This window comes from Scyliorhinus canicula, chromosome 9 (genome assembly GCF_902713615.1).
Source record: "Scyliorhinus canicula chromosome 9, sScyCan1.1, whole genome shotgun sequence".
Classification (NCBI taxonomy): domain Eukaryota; kingdom Metazoa; phylum Chordata; class Chondrichthyes; order Carcharhiniformes; family Scyliorhinidae; genus Scyliorhinus; species Scyliorhinus canicula.
This window is the reverse complement of record NC_052154.1, coordinates 197,733,279-197,755,433: the sequence shown is the minus strand read 5'-3', so window position 1 is coordinate 197,755,433 and position 22,155 is coordinate 197,733,279. Positions and strand designations below refer to the sequence as shown.

At 44.2% G+C, this 22,155-nt stretch overlaps 1 protein-coding gene across 1 annotated transcript in view; it reads left to right on the top strand.

Annotated features, from left to right (window-relative positions):
* Positions 1-1,762: 1,762 nt before the first annotated feature.
* LOC119971994 (golgin subfamily B member 1-like) overlaps positions 1,763-22,155 on the top strand; it is an 85,402-nt gene continuing 65,009 nt past the window's right edge. Inside the window, 8 exon segments of the mRNA XM_038808422.1 lie at positions 1,763-1,915; positions 7,491-7,613; positions 8,479-8,651; positions 10,547-10,625; positions 10,628-10,740; positions 14,390-14,512; positions 17,104-17,217; positions 18,317-18,644. Coding sequence (XP_038664350.1) covers positions 8,526-8,651; positions 10,547-10,625; positions 10,628-10,740; positions 14,390-14,512; positions 17,104-17,217; positions 18,317-18,644 — 883 coding nt within the window. The 5' untranslated portion in view covers positions 1,763-1,915; positions 7,491-7,613; positions 8,479-8,525.

Sequence of the window (22,155 nt, the reverse complement as noted above, 5' to 3'; positions counted from 1 at the left end):
ATGTTGGCATTTATAGCAAAGGAATAGAGTATAAAAGGTAAGGAAGTGTTGCTGCAACTGTACAAGGCATTGGTGAGACCGCACCTGGAGTACTGGGCACAGTTTTGATCCCTTATTTGAAGAGGGATGTAGTTGCATTCGAGGCAGTTTAGAGGACATTCAGGATCACAGAATAATACAAGGTAGTAGAGACCTTCGGCCCATCCAGTCTGCACCGATGCATGAAAGACACCCGACCTGCCTACCTATTCATATTTGCCAGCACTTGGCCCATAGCCTTCAATGTTATGATGTGCCAAGGAGGTTCATTAGATTGATTCCAGACGAGGGTTTTGTGTTATGAAAGAGAGTGAGCAGTTTAAGCCGATACACTCTCGAGTTCAGAAGAATGAGAGGAGATCTAATTGAGGTATAGAAGATGGTAAAAGGTATTGACAAAGTATATGCAGAGTAGATGATTCCTGTTGTGAGGCAACCTAGAATGAGAAGTCATAGGTTTAGGATACGGGGTAGCAGATTTAAGAAAGACTTAGATGAGAAGAAATGACTGCTTCCAAAGGGTCATGATTCTGTGGAATTCACTATCCCAGTGTGCAGTGGAATCTGGGATGAGTAAATTTAAGGAGATAGGCAGATTTTTAATTAGTAATGGGGTGAAGGTTTCTGGAGAACAGGCAGGAGAGTGGAGTTGAGACCAGGATGAGATCAGCCATGATCGTATTGAATGGCGGAGCGGGCTCTAGGGGCTGAATGGCCGACTCCCAGTTCTTATGCACTTATGTAATAGCAACAAGTGTCATGGAAATGTCACTTTAAGAAATATTCTTCTTTGCAAGTGGTTGCAGTGATGCCATTGTGTGGGTGGAGCTGGGCTGTGCTTTTTACTTTTGTTTTGAGCTGGAAGCTGTCTTTGGCTCTGAGTTTTAGTTTCGTTTTCAGTTGGAGAACTGCATTCAAACCAAGGAGGTGTATTTTGGTCTCTCTCTCTGCTGCTAAAGAATGTCTCCAGATCACTTGATTTCAAAGTAATACCTATTTCTGTAAGGAATGCAAACCTACTGCCTTTGTTAAAAAGGGTTTTGACTTATGGATGTTGTTAGGAAAGTTACTAAGGGTTACCCATAGAGTATTGTATCTGTGGGGATTATCAGTGTTGGTAGTTGATAAAAGCAAATTACTGCGGATGCTGGAATCTGAAATGAAAAAGAAAATGCTGAAAAATCTCAGCAAGTCTGGCAGCAAGTGTAGGGAGAGAAAAGAGCCAATATTTTGAGTCCTATGACTCTTTGTCAAAGCTGGTATTTTGGTAGTTGATAAGATGTTTACTATGTGTTTATAAAATGTTATCTGGATTCATAGAATAAACATTGTTTTTGTTTAAACATACATTAGATCCCTGTTACATCACACCTGTAAAGTGGGCCCTTGTGCTCCCCATAACCAAAATCTATTAAAAGTTGTGGGTCAGGTGAACTCCATGATCCACTTTGGTGTTCTCTTTACCCTGGCCCATAACACAAGTCAGAAGAACAAACGATCAGGAGTAGGCTTTTGGACTCCTCACGCCATTTTTACTATTCAGTTAGATCATGACAGGTCGGCATCTTAACTCCATGCACTCTGCCTGCCTTGAATAATATTGATAGTTAAATGTCTATCCAAGTCTTGATAAAACATTAATTAAATCATTATCCTGTAACAATCGACTTTGCTACAAAGTAGTAAGCTCATGTATTCACAGTGTAACACTTGGTTTATTTTACTGCAGGAAGAAAAAGAAGCCTTTGAAGCAAAGATTTCCAAAATGAAGCTGCAGAACAAGGCAAGGGTCACATCACTTTCTGCTCAGCTGGAAGATGTGAAGAAGCAGCTTGGTGGTCCTGGTGCGAAGAACCAGCCGACTGGGAAGCACAAGGTATGGCACAAAGTTACGTTATTGACATTGGCTGGCATTCTCTGAGAGTTGATGCCGACGGGATTCTCTGGCCCTGCCGCGGGTTTCCCATCAGCGTGGGGGAGGCTTCAGTCGGTATTCCCATCGACAGCAGCGGGACCAGCAATCCTGCTGCCAGCAAACGGCACACCGCCTTTCGCCGCTGCGAACACGTGGCTGGAAAATCCCGTCCACCATCTATACCTGGTGACTTATACTGAGATGGCAACCTATTAATGGAATACATTGTTAGATAAGGAAAAAAAGGTCGGCTGGATAACGAGAGATATTGTAGGTCTCGTCAAAAAGAAAAAGGAGGCATTTGTCAGGGTTAGAAGGCTGGGAACAGAAGAAGCCTGGGTGGAATATAAGGAAAGTAGAAAGGAACTTAAGAAAGGAGTCAGGAGGGCAAGAAGGGGTCACAAAAAGTCATTGGCAAATAGGGTTAAGGAAAATCGGATTCGATTGGATTTGTTTATTGTCATGTGTACCGAGGTACAGTGAAAAGTATTTTTCTGTGAGCAGCTCAACAGGTCATTAAGTACGTGGGAAGAAAAGGCAATAAAAGAAAATACATAATAGGGCAACACAAGTTATACAATGTAACTTCATAAGCACTGGCATCGGATGAAGCATACAGGGGTGTAGTGTTAATGTAGTGTTAATACATCCCAAGGCTTTTTACACACACATAAAAAGCAAGAGGGTAGCCAGGCAAAGGGTTCGCCCACTGAAGGACAGGGGAGGGAATCTTTGTGTGGAGCCAGAGGAAATGGGCGAGGTACTAAATGAATACTTTGTATCAGTATTCACCAAAGAGAAGGAATTGGTGGATGTTGAGTCTGGAGAAGGGTGTGTTGATAGCCTGGGTCACATTGAGATCCAAAAAGGCGAGGTGTTGGGCGTCTTGAAAAATATTAAGGTAGATAAGTCCCCAGGGCCTGATGGGATCTACCCCAGAATACTGAAGGAGGCTAGAGAGGAAATTGCTGAGGCCTTGACAGAATTCTTTGGACCCTCCTGTCTTCAGGTGATGTCCCGGAGGACTGGGAGAACAGCCAATGTTGTTCCTTTGTTGAAGAAGGGTAGCAAGGATAATCCAGGAACTACAGGCCGGTGAGCCTTATGTCAGTGGTAGGGAAATTACTGGAGAGAATTCTTCGAGACTGGACTCCCTCCCATTTGGAAACAGATGGAGCGTATTAGCGAGAGGCAGCATGGTTTTGTGAAGGGGAGGTCGGTCTCACTAACTTGATAGAGTTTTTCAAGGAGGTCACAAAGGTGATTGATGCAGTAGGGCAGTGGATTTGTCTATATGGACTTCAGTAAGGCCTATGACAAGGTCCCTCATGGTAAACTGGTATAAAAGGTGAAGTCACACGGGATCAGAGGTGAGCTGGCAAGGTGGATACAGAACTGGCGAGGCACAAAGCAGAGAGTAGCATGGAAGGATGCTTTTCTGATTGGAGGGCTGTGACTAGTGGTTTTCCACAGGGATCAGTGCTGGGACCTTTGCTGTTCGTAGTATATATAAATGATTTGGAGGAAAATGTAACTGGTCTGATTAGTAAGTTTGCAGACGACACAAAGGTTGGTGGAATTGCAGATAGAGATGAGGACTGTCAGAGGATTCAGCAGGATTTAGATCATTTGGAGACTTGGGCGGAGAGATGGCAGATGGAGTTAATCCGGCCAAATGAGAGGTGATGCATTTTGGAAGGTCTAATGCAGGGAGGGAATATACAGGGAACGGTAGAACCTCAAGAGTATTGACAGTCAGAGAGATCTAGGTGTACAGGTCCACAGGTCACTGAAAGGGGCAACACAGGTGGAGAAGGTAGTCAAGAAGTCATACGGCATGCTTGCCTTCATTTGCCGGGGCATTGAGTATAAAAATTGGCAAGTCCTGTTGCAGCTGTATAGAACTTTAGTGTTCAATTCTGGTCACCACTACCAGAAGGATGTGGAGGATTTAGAGAGGGTGCAGAAGAGATTTACCAGGATGTGCCTGGTATGGAGGGCATAAACTATGAGGAGTGTTGAATAAACTCGGTTTGTTCTCACTGGAATGAAGGAGTTGAGGGGCGACCTGATAGAGGTCTACAAAATATGAGGTGCATAGACAGAGTGGATAGTCAGAGACTTTTTCCCAGGGTAGAGGGGTCAATTACTAAGGAGTATAGGTTTAAGGTGCGAGGGGCAAGGTTTACAGATGTACGAAGCAAGTTTTTTCACAGAGAGTAGTGGGTGCCTGGAACTCGCTGCCGGAGGAGGTGGTGGAAGCAGGGACAATAGTTATGTTTAACGGGCATCTTGACAAATACATGAATAGGATGGGAATAGAGGGATACGGATCCTGGAAGTGTAGAAGATTTTAGTTTAGACGGGCAGCATGGTCGGCGCAGGCTTGGAGGGCCGAAGGGCCTGTTCCTGTGCTGTACTTTTCTTTGTTATTTGTTCTTATGGCAGATGCCGAGGGCTCTAAACAGCGGAAGCCCTGCAGAGTATTGAGAGTGCAACGGATTAATTAAAAATAATTGAGAGAGTGAGAAGGGGGCATGATAAAATACGGATGGGTAAAATAAAGGAAAATCCAAAGGCGTTTTATAATTATTTAAATCCTAGATGGTGACCAGGTGAAGAGCAGGGCCCATTTGGGACCAAGGTGGTAATCTGGATCCGTAAGATGTAGGGGAGGTTTTAAATGAGTACTTTGCACACTGTGTCACTGTGTAGAAGCATTATGTTGGTATAGAAATCAGGGAGGGGCATTGTGATATACGTGAACAAATTCCATTGAGAAGGAGGAGGTAGTAATGGTTTTAGCGGGCTTAAAAGTGGATAAGGTCCAGATGAGATGTATCCCAGGCTGCTGTGGGAGGCAAGGCAGATTACAGAGGCCCTGCCAACAATTTTCAAATCCTCTCTGGCCACAGAGGATGCCAGAGGACTGGGGGACAGTTAATGTGGTAGCATGATTCAAGAAGAGAAGTGGGGATAAAACAGGAATTACAAGCCAGTGAGTCGAACTTCAGTGGTAGGGAAACTATGGGAAAATCTTCTGAGGGACAGAAATAATCTCCACTTGGGGAGGCAAGGACTAATCAAGGAAAGTCAGCTTGGCTTTGTCAGGGGAAGAGTATGTCTGAAAAATCTGATTTCATTTTTTGAGTAGGGTAATGCTGTTGATGTAGTCTACATGGACTTTAGCAAGGCTTTTGACAAGGTCTCGCATGGGAGACTGGTCAAGAAGGGAAGAGCTTATGGGATCCAGGGCAATTTGGAAAATTGGATCCAAAATTGGCTTAGTGACGGGCAGAGACTGATGGTCAAAGGTTGTTTATGTGACTGGAAGCGTGTGTCCAGTGGTGTTCTGCAGGGATCGGTGCTGGGGCCCTTGCTGTTTGTAGTGTACATTAATGATCTGGATGTGAATCTGGGTGATATGATCAGTAAGTTCGCAGATGACAAAAATTGCTAGTGTGGAGAACAGTTAGGAGGAAAGCCTTAGATTACAGGATGATATAGACAAGTTGGTTAGATGGGCAGAACAGTGCCTCGTGGAATTTAATCCTGAAAAGTGTGAGCTGATGCATTTTTGGAGAACTAACACGGTAATGGAATATTCAATGAATGCTGGGACCCTAAGGAAACAAAGGATCAGAGGGCCCTTAGTGCGCAGGTCCTCAGATCTCCGAAGAAAGCAGGACAGGTAGAGAAGGGTGTTCTTGTAGTAGGGTGCTCCTTCCACGAGCTGGTGCAGACTCGATGGATCGAATGGCCTTTTGCACTGTAAATTCCATGATTCTATTAGGTGATGAAGGAGGCCTGTGGGATTCTTGCCTTTATTAACCAAGGCATTGAATATAAGAACAGAGAGGTTATGATGAAGCTGTATAAAACGCTGGTTAGGCCACAGCTGGAGCACTGTGTGCAGTTCTGGTCGCCACATTATAGGCAGTGCCGGCACTAGAAGGGGTGCAAAGGAGACTCACCAGAATGTTGCCTGAGCTGGAACGAGTCCGCTATCAGGACAGACTGGATGGGCTGTGGTTGTTTGTGTTGGAGCAGAGGGGCTGAGGGGGGCCTGATTGAGGTGTCTCAAATTATGAGGGGCATAGAGAGGGTGGATAGGACGGCATTTCCCCTTGGTGGAGGGGTTAATGACCAGGAAACATAGATTTCACAGTGACGTCATACCTTGGGGCAGCACGGTAGCACAGTGGTTAGCACAGTTGCGTCACAGCACCAGGGTCCCTGATTCGATTCCCAGCTTGGGTCACTGTCTTTGCGGAGTCTGCACATCCTCCCCGTGTCTGCGTGGGTTTCCTACCACAGTCCAAAGATGTGCAGGTTAGGCGGATTGGCCATGATAAATTGCCCTTAATGTCCAAAAAAGGTGAGGTGGGGTTACTTGGGGTTATAGAGATGGGATAGGCTTAAGTGGGGTGCTCTTTCCAAGGGCTGGTGCAGACTCGATGGGCCAAAGGGCCTCCTGCACTGTAAATTCTGTGATTCTGTGATTTAAGGTAATAGGCTGTAGATTTAGAGGGGATTTGAGGAAAGGCTTTTTCACCCTGAGGGTGGTGGGAATCAGGAACTCGCTGCCTGGAAGGGTGGCAGAGGTGGGAACCCTCACAACATTTAAGAAGTATGTCACTCAGCACTTCAAATGCCACAGCAGACACGGCTACAGAGCAAGTGCTGGAAAATGGGATTAGAATAGGAAGATGCTTGATGGCCAGCATGCTGTAAAAACCCTGACTCTCTCTAACACGCAAAGTAGAATTCTGTGTTGAATATTGTATATATTTTATTTTGCTAAAGTCTTGACCGAGTTAATGTCCACAATGTGTAAGAGGCGTGTTGATAATTTGTCCACATGGCTGAAATATTTGTCATGGGCTCATAGGGCATCGCAATGGAGCGAAGGTGTGAACTGTGGTGAATTCCTTCCTGCTGTATGGTGTACTGTGTGAACGCACTGCCTGGAAGGCAGGTGGTCCCTGTCGGAAGGAAATTGGACATACACTTTAAATGGAACATAAAGTGAAAGAGCAGGGGACGGGGACTTTTTCAAATAGCTGACACAGGCATAATGAGCCAAATTCTCACTTTCTATTATAAAGTTTATTATTGTCACAAGTAGGCTTACATTAACACAGCAATGACGTTACTGTGAGAAGCCCCTCGTCGCCACATTCCGGAGCCTGTTCAGGTACACAGAGGGAGAATTCAGAATGTCCATTTCACATAACCCACGCGTCTTTCGGGACTTATGGGAGGAAGCCGGAGCAGCCGGAGGAAACCCACACAGACACGGGGAGAACGTGCAGACTCCACACAGGCAGTGACCCAAGTCGGGGTTCGAACCTGGGACCCTGGAGCTGTGAAGCAACAGTGCTAACCACTGTGCTACTCTGCTGTAGTGGAAGATTGCCTGATTTCTCTGAAGATTATGGGCAGCATTTAACAAAGCCGATGTGAAATTGAGAATAAAATGTGAATATTTAATGAGATCAAATGAACTGAACTTGTGTCAATGGTTTAACTGCAGCAGTCCAGTGATGGCGATCAGGAAAATGCAGCTGCAAATAGAGGTAAAATCCTGATGTTGAGGAAAAAGGTTGAAGGAGTTGGAATCACAAGTTGCCAAAAAAGATGCAGAATTGAATAAGGCGTAAGATTTCAAAAAATATATAAGATATAGAATTTGGCCATTCAGCCCATCAAGCCTGCCCTGCCATTCAATCATAGATTATTATCATAGAATTTACAGTGCAGAAGGAGGCCATTCGGCCCATTGAGTCTGCACCGGCTCCTGGAAAGAGCACCCTACCCAAGGTCAACACCTCCACCCTATCCTCATAACCCAGTAACCCCACCCAACACTAAGGGCAATTTTGGACACTAAGGGCAATTTAGCCTGGCCAATCCACCTAACCTGCACATCTTTGGAATGTGGGAGGAAACCGGAGCACCCGGAGGAAACCCACGCAGACACGGGGAGGATGTGCAGACTCTGCACAGACAGTGGCCCAAGCCGGAATCGAACCTGGGATCCTGGAGCTGTGAAGCAATTGTGCTAACCACGGTGCTACTGTGCTGCCCTGCATCTCCTGTCTTCTCTCCATAACCCCTGATCCCCTTATTAATCAAGAACCTATCTATCTCTGTCTTAAAGACACTCAGTGGTTTGCCTCCACAGCCTTCAGCGGCAAAGAGTTCCACAGATTTCACCACCCTCTGGCTGAAGAAATTCCTCCTCCAGAATGTGAAATGCTGAGATTAGTACCTTTTTGGTTTCTGATTATGAATTTAGCCGCTAGCTGCTCATATTCATAGAACATAGAACAGTACAGCACAGAACAGGCCCTTCGGCCCTCGATGTTGTGCCGAGCCATGATCACACTACTCAAACCCACGTATCCACCCTATACCCGTAACCCAACAACCCCCCCCTTAACCTTACTTAAGCTTAGTTTGCTTCTGTTGGGATATGTGAATTACAAGTTATGATGTCACTTAATTTGATATAACTTGCAGCTTACAGAGCTGGAATCGCAGCCTGCAGCGTGGCTCCAATGTGGATATGATGCTTGCGGAGAGAAGGAGAAGAAACTGGCTGAAAAAGAGGCCTTATATTGTTGAGCTCCAATTAATTGCTGCTTCAGATCAGGCACCTCAACAAGTAATTCAACCTAATGATGAAATTAAGGTAACCTGAAGGAAGATTAATTGAAATACTTGCATTTACACACTTGCTCATAAGAGGAAATTTTGTTTCTCTATTTAAAATACTGCTTTGATATATCCAGTGTCTCTTCACATGGATAAAATGGACTGTGCCAAACTTAGGATTTAGCATTTCCTTTCATGCGTAGATTTGAGTAAATTTGAAATGTCCACCACTTGAAGGCAGAAAATGTTGTGCCTCACGTTGGACATCCTTCATTATAGTGGCCTACCTTCATGTTTAAATTATTTTGACTTTAGTCAACAACAACAACTTTAACCCATAGTGGAATTTTCCAGGGAGCTTCTCAGGATTTTTTATCAGACTAAATTTGACACTGAGTCACATGAGGAGATGTTAGGACAGGCTGAGAGATTTAAGAAGCGTGTTAAATTTCCCAGTGTAGTACTGCCTTTGTGTTAAAGACAGGGGTGGTGGGGGGAGATTAATTTAACAGCAGAATGTCTCCTCTCAATACCTGTTGGTAAACAGAAAGGTGCTTTGATTTGTTCTCTTTACAAGCAGAGGCGGATTTCCCCACCCATCGATATGCGGGTGATCCAATTTTCTATTTATGATTCTATCTCAGTTTCTGTGGGGTTATTAATACTTCTGTTCCCCGTTTGTTAGTCTGTAAACAATAGATCTCCAAAACAAATGGATGGATCTTAACAAGACCTGGTACACAGATAGGGTCTGGCGAAAGGAGGAACTGTATTTATTATGGTGAAATGCAGATCTGGATGCTGGAATTTTTAAAGTATCCGTTAATGTTGGGAGATGGGGAGAATTAACTTTGAAAAAAGAATGTTGAGGTTTTTATTTAGAATGTTGTTGATTGTTTCAGAAGTTGTGGGTTATCTCAGTTGCTATGGTTGAAATTTGTCACTGCTGTCAAAAAGTTTTCAGAGCAGGTTGTTGGATGTGGATTTATGGAATCATAGAATCCCTACAGTGCAGAAAGTGGCCATTTAGCCCATCAAGTGTTTACCCACCCTTTGAAAGAGCACCCAACCCATTTCTACTCTCCCATCCACCCCACTCTATCCCTGTAACCCCATAATTACACATCCCTCGGCACTAAGGGGCAATTTAGCAAGGCTAATCCACCTAACCCGCAATTCTTCAAATTGGCCTGAAGCTTCCTCATTAAGTTGGAAGCTCTTAATAAAAATATTTCTTTTTTCAGTATTGTAATTACAGAGCATCAGCCAGGCAGGGGAAATCCTCAAGGAAGAGATGGGTAATTGTAATAATTATACGTGAGTTAGCACAGGGTGGGGATGGAATGTGCCCCACTGTAGTGCATCTTCACTAGTTAGGACTGTGGTTTATTTGTGGAAGTGTGTCTTTTGAATGGGGCGTGCAAAGTATTGAGTGTATCTGAACTGTAACCATAAGAATAGTACGAAAGCACTTCTGTGGACTTCTTTCTGTTGGACAAAGCCTTTTAGGCTTCAGTCGAATGAAGAATGTGAAATATGCACAAAACCAGCAAAGAAAGGGAAGAGGGGACAATTTAAAGGAAACTTTGATTGTACATGATCATCCTGTACTATTTAGTGAGTTTGTGAAGTATTATTTGCTATCTTAAGATCAAGAAACCTTTAATTTTCACAAGAACAGCTTATTTGTATGGCCACTTCAATGTAGGTAATCATTCATAACTTTATACAAGTCGTTACTTCAAACTTAGTTTTGCTTCCATCCTAGAACGAGGATATTTCTGTTTGACAATTGAATCTGCTATGTGCGATATTTGCAGTATTTTTTTGGATAAGTGGAATAGCTATTGTAGGTGCCCACCAGATTTGATCTATGTGAACACTACTATTTAAAAAAAACATCTCATACCTGCCTTAAATTCTCTGAATTAGACAGTGCTGGATCAGGTTGCAGAGAAGGAAACTTCCGTCGGTGATTTGCAGTCAATGGTTCACAGTCTGACCAGAAAAATGAGGAGAGTGAAGAAAGGTTCAGCCTTCTCCAGGAACAAGCAGAAAATATGAAGGACCAACTCAACAAGGAGAAGTCACAGTTCCAAGAAAAGGAGGCAATGTACAGGAAAAATGTGAGTACAGGGACAATGGAATTGGGTTAGGATATTGGATGAAATTATCTACCTCCATGAAAACACATCAGTGGATTTCCTTTGCTATTTACTATTTAAAATAAATAGTTCCCACTGTTCTTTACGCTTAAGTTTAACATTATTTCACAATATTATGTTTTGCAATTAAGTGAATATTTCAGGATATGATTGATGGATGGTCTAGCTATTTGTAAGTGGAGTCATACCTGGCACAATGGATGATAGTTGTGGTGGTTGGAGGTCACTCATCTTAGTTCCAGGACATCATGCAGGAGTTCCTCTGATCCTGTACTCCCCCCAAAGTTGTACCAGTGAACCTATATTGTCTCCCCATGTTTCTTCTACCAAAATGCATTACCTCACATTTCTCTGCATTAAAGCTCATCTGCCAGGTGTCTGCCCATTTGGCCAACTTGTCATTGTCCCTCTGAAGTTGTTCAGGGTCATCCTCACAATTCACTGTTCTCCCTAACTTGTATCATCTACAAATTTATACAAATCAAAAAAAGCAAAGGCCCAACACTGAGCCCTGGGGAACACCACTTTCAACCCATCTCCAGTCTGAGAAATACCCATCTATGCCTACCCTCTGTTTCCAACTTCTAATCCATGCTGCCAAGGACCCACCAATCCCAAGCATTTTTAATTTGCTAACCAACCTGCCATGTGGCACTGTATCAAATGCTTTCTGAAAGTCCAAATGTAGAACATCTACAACACTACCTTCATCCACTGCCTCTGTCACCCCGTCAAAGAACTCATTTAAGTTTGTCAGGCATGACTGGCCCTTGACGAAGCCGTGTTGGATGTCTAGTATTAACTTATTTTTCTCTAAGTGCATATTTATCTCATCCCACATTATGGCCTCCATGAGTTTTCCCACTATTGATATTAAGCTGACAGGTCTGTAGACTCGTGGGTTATCCATTATCCCTTTCTTATTACAATTGATGTATTATAATTGAGCTGAAATATGCTACTGCTGTGTAAGTGCTAAAAGCCAACAGGACATTGAAGAAAATAAGTTTGGGGTTGTTCAGATTTCCAGACTGGGTGACCGAGAAGCGATGAAGTTGGTCATTTTTAGTGACGTCTCACATGCTAATCTTTGCGATGGTTATTTGAGATCAAGTGGATTCATATTTTTAGTGGGAAGAAACAATGAATGTTGTCCATTAGCATGGGAATAAAAGAAAATGGCTCGATGCTGCCTTCTCCTTTTGAGGAGGAGAGCTGACTGGTGGTGATTTAACCTGAGGATCATCACACCTCGGGTCAGGGGCAAAGTTGAGAAGGCATGAATAACCTCAGCTGGGACAGGAATTGAACCCACGCTCTTGGTCTCGCTCTGCATCACTACCCAGCCCCCCAGCCCGGTTCGGGGATTGAACCATGCTGCCGGCCTCGCTCTGCATCACTAACCAGCTGTCCAGCCAAGTGAGCTAAACTGGCCCCCGGTCAAAGAAAATAAAGAGTTGTTATAAGCGCCTTAGCGAAGGAGATACTTGGGCTGCTAGCAGCAACAGATATGTATTCATTGAGCATTTTAAAGGAACTATAAGGGGCATCTGGAGAAAAGTGTGCTTATAGAATGCTGTATAGATAACCGTTCACTCTGGGACAATGTCCATTAGACAGAGTGCCAGGGGAAAGGTCGAGGATTGATCTTGTGAGTTTACAGGAGATGGTGGAAAGGAAGGAGATTTCAAAAGTAAAATGGGCCGATGCAAGTTACAAGCTGTCGGATTGTTTCACAAAAAGAACCGTCCAAATAAATTGTGAGATCCTTGAAGAGCCTTATGTTACAATGGATTATGAGAACATAAACACTGGCAGGTTGTAATCTTGTCAAATGTTTTGTTTCAAGTCCATGGGTGGAATATGGAGTTTGTTAAAGGTTGATTGTGAAATAAAATAACATGTATTCTGATTGTGTTTTTCTTTATGGATAGTTTTGTTTTGCTCATCAATTTAATATAAAGAAAAAAGGGAATCTGTTAGTATCTGATAGATTCTGTTGATGAATTTTAAATACCCAGAGGTTTAAGGTGATAAGGCATGAACAGGTGTTGATTAATTCTGCTCAGATATATATATAAAGAAAGGTTAGTCAGCATTGGGCGTCTGGTGGAAATGGGGAGAGGTAAGCTCTGTGGCAAGAAATAAACAGTCTGCACCAAAGCATACTCGCTGTAGTGTCTCCTTCATGACTATGCTGGGGAAATCTGATAGTGACTGATAGTTAGAGGGGAAATATACCGTAAATGGCAAAACTCTTAGCAATATCGAAAGTCAGAGAGATCTGGGCGTGCAAGTCCACAGATCTTTGAAGGTGGCAACACAAGTGGACAAGGTAGTCAAGAAAGCATACGGAATGCTTGCCTTCAATGGATGGGGCATCGAGTATAAAAACTGGCAAGTCATGCTGCTGTTGTATAGAACCTTGATATGGCTGCATTTGGAATATTGCGCACAATTCTGATCGCCACACTACCAGAAGGATGTGGAGGCTTTGGAGAGGGTGCAAAGGAGGGTTACCAGGATGTTGCCTGGTCTGGAGGGTGTCAGCTTTGTGGAGAGGCTGAATAGACTTGAACTATTTTCATTAGAAAGACGGAGGTTGAGGGGTAACCTGATAGAGGTCTACAACATTATGAGGGGCATGGATGGAGTGGAGGGGCAGGCACTCTTTCCCAGGGTGGAGGGGTCAGTCACCAGGGGACATAGGTTTAAGGTCCGTGGGGCAAAGTTTAGATGGGATGTGCGAGGCAGGTTTTTACACAGAGGGTGGTGAGTGCCTGGAACGCGTTGCCAGGGGAGGTTGCGGAAGCAAATACATTAACGGTGTTCAAAAGGCATCTTGACAAATATATGGATAGGATGGGTATAGAGGGATACGGCACAAGGAAGTACTGAGACTTTTGGCAAAGGTTGGTATGACCGGTACAGGCTTGGAGGGCTGAAGGGCCTGTTCCTGTGCTGTGTTCTTTGCTCTTTGTACCATTTACCTATTAATAGTGGCAACTGCCAATTACCTCACCATTTGGATTTGTTTATTGTCACGTGTACCGAGGTACAGTGAAAAGTGTTGTTCTGCGTACAGCTCAAACAGATCATTCGGTACATGAAAAGAAAATACATAGGGAAAAAATAAAATACACAATGTAAATACACAGACACAAGCATTGGGTGAAGCATACAGGAGTATACTACTCAGTAGAGAAGATGTGTGAAGAGATCAAATCAATCCATAAGATGCAGGTCGGGTCAGGGGTTATGGAGAGAAGGCAAGAATGGGGATGAGAAAATATCAGCCATGATTGAATGGCGGAGCAGACTCGATGGGCCGAGTGGCCTAATTCTGCTCCTATGTCTTATGGTCTTATGGGTCATCTGATCCAGCCCACCGACCACTGAGGATCTTCAAACCTACAAGAGAACATAAAAGATAAAGGTTAGTGTTAGAATTAACTTTTAAGAGATTAGTACGGTTATCGGAGATGTAAGAAGAGGATCTGTGTGAGAGAGCTTGCAGAGAGTTGCCATGCTCATGCGCCATTTACCTTCAATTGGCCTCAATAATTTAATTGATTATTGTCACCTTGTCATGACTGAATCTTTGTTTCAGATTCACGTGTTTCAGGAAATGATTCAAGCAAAGGAAAACAAGCTTGCTGAGCAAGCACAGAAGCATGAGCAGGAGCTCTTTATTGTGGCCTCAAAATCAGATGCCAGTGCCGATTTTGAACAGGTTAACTTTTCTCTTAATTTTTAAAAAAAGTGATTGTATTAAACATGTGGCTAAAAGAATCAGTCAAACTGAGGTTCACATTTAAAGGTACAAAGCAGATTCTGTGTGAAAGATTCCATCAATGCTGCTCAAAGTCCATTGAAGCAAATTGCTTCAGGTTGGTCAGAACCTTGTAACGCTCGTTATAAAATAACATTTGTCTTGCAGGGTTTGTTTTCTGTGGTCTTATCACTTGGGTACATTAGAATCCTCATGTTACCGTTGACCCGTAAAACATCTCGAAGCTTGAAGACCAATTGATTTAAATCTCTGAAGTGAGATTTGAAAAGTGAGAGTTATATATATGATGTGTAATATATATTTTCACAATTCACAGTGTGCATGTGCAGCTGGGGTTGTAGTTTCTGTGTTTCTGTGATGTGTTTATTAATCACTCTCTGTCTACAGAAGCTGGAACGTGTCACAGTAGATTTTTAATTTTGAAAAGGTTGATATGCAGCAGAACTTCAATTTTAATGTTTAGCCAGCAATGACTTATTTTCCAGAGTTCACTAGCCATGGAATTCCAAGTCACAACCAATAACTGAGGAACGCACTCGGAAAACTTGTCCAATTCGAAGTTCAGTTGTGTTTCCAGGATCTTTAATAAATTCATTCTGTGGGAGAGAAATCATTAGAATAGGTTCCTGAAGTCAACCACTTATAATAAGTCATCCATAATTCAAGCATCTTGAGCTGTCATTAATACTTTAACACAGAACCTGCATTGGACGTGTAAAATATACCGGCGAGGGTCTTGCAATGCACAGTGCAACTTGTATTTAATCTAAGCACGAGTATTTTTATTTGTTCACAATTATGGTGACTTAAGGCAGATGGTAAACAAAGAACAATAAGCAAGATTTTAATCCTGGTGTCTAAAGAACTGCACGAGAGAAAATACGTTCACCTCAAAATTAAATTGGACTTTCCTCAATCGCCTGGGGGCAGGCAAGCAGCGCCAGAAGTGAGCTACATGAGTGAATATCTCCCCCATATCTGATGGTGCAATCTTATTTTTTATATATTAATTCTTCCTGTCTAATGGTGCATGCATTGAAAGTAGAACTGAAGCTTAAAGAGTGTGCACAGTCACTTAAAGGGAAAGATTGTAATTACTATTTAATCATTGCTTAATGTTGGTTGTTTTTACCCACATATTTAAACAGCTAATCACGTGATCTCTGCTGTCAGTTCCATGATTCAGAATCATTGTGGCAACAACAGACAAACGAGTACGGGATTTCTGCTTGTGCAGAAACACCAGATTAGTTAAAATATCCAAAAGTCACATCTGCAGTGTGGTCTGGAGGTCTGTGGCTGCTGAGGTCTGTGTGAATGGACAGGAGAACAGAATTTAACATTTGCTGATTTGTCGCTCATTCAACATCTATCCGACGCAATTACTTGGGCTGGGGATTTTGTGATGCTTATTAGCTGGCCAAACAGCTGTCTGCTTCTCATGAGTGTATCACTTAAAGACAGCAATATATAATGTGAATCTTGAAATACCTTAGTCATAAAATATTGCGTAAAATTAAAATACAGGTTATCCATTTTCAATAGGTAGATCTTATCCAGAAAGAAATTGCATTAAAAGAAGTAATCACCAAAAATGGCTTCTAAATATGTTCTTTATGATTTAGCAGTTTTGAAATTGGCACTTCTATTGAAATCGAGCGGGGACTTGTTACTTTCAAAAAGCAGATTTCCTTTTCTTTAAGTTACGATATAAATATGACCTCTTAAGAATTACAAAAACATGGATCAGGCATGAGGGGAAAAATCCAGCAAATTCTCTCTCTTTCAGTGTGACTGACAGCAGAAATAGGACGAGCAAATTTCTGTGCCACAAATTGGGGGTGAGGAATTTTACACTCTGGTGGGCTTAAAACGAAAGCAGCTCAGTGACTGTGTAAAATCAGAGTTTTTATTTCTCTTTTACTTCTTCGTTTTCCATACTCTGATTTTTCTTAATGGCTGCTTCCTTCACTGTGATACTCTCCCTATCAGCAAGCCTCATTGAGGCCCCATTGCTACCTCAGTGCCTCACTGAGATCCCCTTCCATGCTTTCCTCACAGAACCCCTCTTTCACTGAAAACCTTCCTTCCCTCCGTCCCAGCCTGCCTCACGGGAACATTGCTATTTGGGATGGATTTTGAAACTTGACGAGGACGCTTCACATATTTTTTGACGAGTGAACCATGAAATATCTTCAGGCTAGAAATTATTGTTGGTGACGCTAGTAAACACATGCTTAGTCCGTTAATTTGACATTCTTATGTATGCAATCTGATGGAGATATTAGGTAATTTAAAATAAATGTGTTAAGGTAGACAAAGGAATGTCTTAAGGGTGTGCAAAGTTTCCATACCCCAGTATAATTAACAGCAATCTGTAACATCATCAAAATAAAGCCAAATGGGAATAACTGTTGGAGTGTTCTCCCTGTTTTCCCTGCAAATGTTGGTACTGGCACAATATTATTTGCTTTCTGTTGAAAGTTTTTAGTTGTTGGGAATTCTGATTGTTCACTCTATTGGTTCTGCAGTTGTTGAAAGCCCTGAAACAAAAGCTTCATGAGAAGGAGGAGGTGTTAATGGGGAGGACACAGGTTGTGGATGTGCTGCAAAAGGAACTTGATGGGAGAGACCAACAGATACAGGTCAGAAGGAGTTTCCTGCTGCTCTCTTAATTGATAGTAATGGAAAGATGTCTACAGTTGACCAGCTGAGGGATTTTCCTTCAGCCTCTGGAAATACAGGGCGAGATTCAGTGGACTTGGGTTAAAGAACGGTGCATTTAGCGGGTGTATCTCGGCCTGCAGCGCTGAGAATGACCCCGCTATTCAATGGCACTTTGCCGGTTTTTATTAGGCTTGGTACAGAACTCCCGCTCTCCAGTGCAGGAAATCTACCTGCGGATCGAGGAGCCATTTTTAAAGACAGCCCCGACCGTTCGACCCCCACTGTGGCCTCAGGACCCCTCCACTTGATCCAACTTACTCTTCCAGGGTCTTCAAGCTCCCCCTCACCCCACCTCTTATGGGTAAGGCCCCCCTGGGCCCAACCCTCTCGCCCCGCCTCGTGAGATTCTGTTGAATCTTGTGAGATGTTTCGAGCGTTGTGATTCCCGATGGAGGCCTCTTGCGAGTTTCGATGTCCTCCTCCCGACACCAAGCCGAGCGCGGCGAGGATGCAAAATCACACCCATAGTTTAAAAAGGCAGACAGCATCTTTGGATCATACCTGTGTAATGTTACATTATAAAGTTTTGTTTGCACAAAGCTCTCTGTCACCACATTGCACTTCCTGGTTTCACTTTAGTTTGTTAACCCTCAATGTTGAAAATGCTAAAGTAACCAGTTATAATGAGATTTTCAATGTAATTGGATTCTGGTGGCACTGTAGCCCAGTGTCCTGTACCACTTTGTTACCGTAACACACCATCAGCAACTCCACGCAGCATCTGCTGGTAGATACCAAAAATATACAGTAGCTAATGCTTATGGTACAACAGAATCCCTCTCCCTCGTGTTACTCTTCACTTTTCCAGCAACTACTTGAGGTGCACATTTGTTCTTTCAGTTCTTGACAGTTTCAATTGCTTTCTCTTCTGTGTTAGCATATAATTTATTTCATACATTTTATATTGCTGCTAAAGAGAGCAGCTTTTTTTTGTACTTATGCTTAAGGTTTAAGCACGTCTTTTTGCTTTGCACTTTTCATTGAAGGAAAATCGTTACGTTATTTTGAAATTTTCAGGAGATGATTGAAAAATTGAAGATTCTTCAGTTAGAAAAAGACAATCTTGTGGCTAAGCTCGATGCTGAAAAGCATGTGATGAGAGCCCAGGTGAGAGATCTGATGGAAAGACATGAGATGGACTTGAAAAATGTGAAAGAAAAACACAATATTCAATTGCGTGCTATCGATGAGAAACATGAAGCTGAACTGACCGAGAAGGAACAGCGCCAATTACAACTTCAGAAACAATTGCAAGATTTACAAGCCCATGGTGATGTTTCTGTAGCACTAGAGGCAACTGCTACTGTAGATAATGCGACCAAACAGAAGATTAAAGAATTGGAAGGTAATTGCACAAGTATTATTCATTTTTCAGTGTGCAAGCGTTGGTCCACTTTGTACATGATTTCATCGTGTTACCCGGATAGATTTTCGTTTAAAATGATCAGTGGTTTGGGGGAGTTGGTGGTGGCTCCGGGACAGATCAATAATGTGTTTGAGGAGTTTTATAGGGACTTGTATAAGTTGAAGTCACCAGAAGTCGAGAGGGAGATGAGGGAGTTTCTGGGCGGGTTAGAGTGCCTGAGGTTGGGAGGCGGAGAGGGCACGGATGGAGGAGCTGATAGGGTGGAGGAGGTGAAGTTGGCAATTGGGAGGATGCAGGCAGGGAAGGCGGCGGGGTCTGATGGGTTCCCAGTCGAATATTATAAAAGATTTAAGGAGACGCTGGCGTGTTGATGGTGGGAATGTTTGAGGACGCAATGGTAAAGGGGTGTCTTGCCTCAAATGAAGGGGCAGGACTCAATCCCATTGTTGCTAAGGAAGGACAAGGATCCTGTGGCGTGTGAGTCATACAGGCCCATATCTCTGCTGAATGTAGATGCCATGATATTGATAAAGGTGCTGGCGTTAAGGTTGGGGGAGTGCCTTCCAAGGGAGAATCAGATGGGGTTTGTTAAGGGCAGACAGTTGTCCTCGAATTTGAGGAGGTTGTTGAATGTGGTGCTTTCCCCGGCAGTGGGAAAGGAGACGGAGGTGGTGGTGGCGTTAGATGTGGAGAAGGCGTTTGATCGGCTGGAGTGGGGTTATTTGATGGTGGTGTTGGAGAAATTTGAGATTGGGTTCTCAAGGATGATCCCTGGAATGAAGAGCTTGTCGTATGAGGAACGGTTGAGGACTCTGGGTCTGTACTCGTTGGAGTTTAGAAGGAGGAGGGGGGATCTAATTGAAACTTACAGGATACTGCGAGGCCTGGATAGAGTGGACATGGAGAGAATGTTTCCACTTGTAGGAAAAACTAGAACCAGAGGACACAATCTCAGACTAAAGGGGCAATCCTTTACAACAGAGATGAGGAGGAATTTCTTCAGCCAGAGGGTGGTGAATCTGTGGAACTCTTTACCCAGAAGGCTGTGGAGGCCAAATCACTGAGTGTCTTTAAGACAAAGATAGATAGGTTCTTGATTAATAAGCGAATCCGGGGTTATGGGGTGAAGGCAGGAGAATGGGGATGAGAAAAATATCAGCCATGATTAAATGGAGTAGACTCGATGGGCCGAGTGGCCTAATTCTGCTCCTATGTCTTATCGTCTTATGGACAGAAGTTTGTGACATGGGTGCAGCTTTTGTATAACGAGCCAATGGCGAACATGCACACAAATAATATGAATGCAGGGTATTTTGCATTGAACCGGGGTGTGAGGCAGGGATGCCCCATGACCCCCCCCTTCTGTTTGCATTGGTTATAGGCCCCTTGGCCATTGCGTTGAGGAGTTCGGGGTTGTGGAAGGAGATAGTGAGGGGGTGGTTGGAACATAGGGTGCGAGTTTTTCCTATCCCATGGCAGAGTGTCCACGCCTTGTAAACGCCGACGCATTTTATGACAGTGTGAACGGGCCACTGCCAGGAGTAATTCTGGCCTCTATAGGGGGCCAGCATGATGCTGGAGGGGTTCACTCCGCTCCAGCTGCTCATACCGGCGCGAACTGCGTGCCGTGGGATCCGCGCATGCGCAGTGGCGCAGTGCCAACAAGCTCATGCGCAGTGGCCTCCTTCAACATGCCAGCCCCGACACAACATGGCACAAGGCTACAGGGGCCGGCGCGTAGGAAAGGAGGTCCCCAGCCACAGAGGCCGGCCCGCCGATTGGTGGGCCTCGATCGCGGAGCAGGTCACATCGGAGGCCCCCCCCCGGGGTCGGACCCTCCCTCCCCCCCCCACAGGCCACCACCCGACCCTTCAGTGCCGAGGTCCTGCCGGATCAGAGCAGGCTAGAACATTACCGGCGGGACTCGGTTTTTTTCTTACGGCAGCTCGGCGGGGGGAGTGTGGGTGTGGGGGGGCTGCTATACCATTTGGCAGCGTCTCACGTTAGGTATTTGGGGAGCAGATGTCCCGGGTTTGGGCAGGGCTCCGGAATTTCAGTTTCACTAGCTCGGTGGGAGGGTGAAAGCCGACTTGTTAAGGTGGGACAATCTCCCGCTGCTGTTGGTGGGCCGGGTACAGGTAGTAAAGATGAATGCTTTTCCGCGATTATTGCTTCTGTTTCAGTGCCTGCCGGTCTTTTGGCCCAAGGCGCTTTTCAGGGGGGTGGACAGACTGATCTCCTCGTTCCTTTGGTTAGTGGGGAAGGTGGGCAGGATTAGGAAGGTGATGTTGCTAAGGGGTCGGCAGGCAAGGGGGAGGCTAGGCCTCCTGAATTTGATACGATTGGGCAGTAAATGCAGATAAGATTTCAGGGATGGAATAGGGAGGTGGGGGCTTTGTGGGTGAGGATGGAGGTGGGCTGTTGTAGGGGGTTGGGTTGCAGGTGCTGGCAACAGCTTCGCTCCCGATGGCCCCAGGGAGGTATCGGTGAATCCAATGGTGGTGGCAGTTTAGACAGCACTTTAGGCTGGGGGCTGGGTGAGGGGAGATGCCGATTTGGGGAAATCATGGCTTTGAGCCGGAGAAGATGGATGGAAGGTTCCAGGGATGGGAAGAGAGGGGGATTCAGGAAATGACGGATCTGTTTCTGGGAGGGGGGAGGGGGTGTTCAATGTGTTGCGGGGTTTTTATGTTGTAAATTGTGAACATTTGTGGAATAAAAATACTTTTCAAAAAATGAAATGATCAGCGGTAGATTCAATTTGTCCCACATTTCAGTTAAATTACCAAATAACCAAACCAAAAGGCAGATTATCCAGTCGCCACGTGTTGCTGTTTATTGGATCTTGCTTTGAGGGAAGGTAATCAGCCCAAGTCCACAAAGGAACCGGGGGATCTCTCGGTGGAAAGAAACAAGTTGGTTGTGTAGCTTAAAGGGCACCAGTCTGCATCAAACATGGCGATAGGGAAGGACGCAAGCTTCCGTGGACTATCACAGCTGGTTCAGGGGTTAAATCCGTGCCAAAGGCTTCATCTGAACCACACTCCAACCATCTAGCCAACTGAGCTAACCAATCTCCACTTTGTGCAACTGACTGCCACATTTGCTGCATTCTATCACTGCATCATGTACTCTTCCACAGTACTGCTTTGGAGGAATGAAACAAATTGGGTTGAAGCTCAGCCATAGCAGAACAGGCTGGTGGGGCTGAATGGCCTATTCCTGCTCCAATGTCTAATGTTCTCGTGTCCTAGTCAGATCCTTTGATCAATAGATCGGAATGTTAAGAGAACCCATGACAAGAATAATCCCAGTAGCGTTCAATTCCTGTCCCAATTATTGCTCTCATCAATAGGGGTCTGAAATGGCCAACAATGAAAATAGTCACCTGGAGGGGTTGGATGGTTAATTTCCTTGCTGAATTTGATGAACTGTCGAATGATTTTTCCAAGGAGCTGATTTTGTTTTAGTAAAATTCACCGATTGTGGC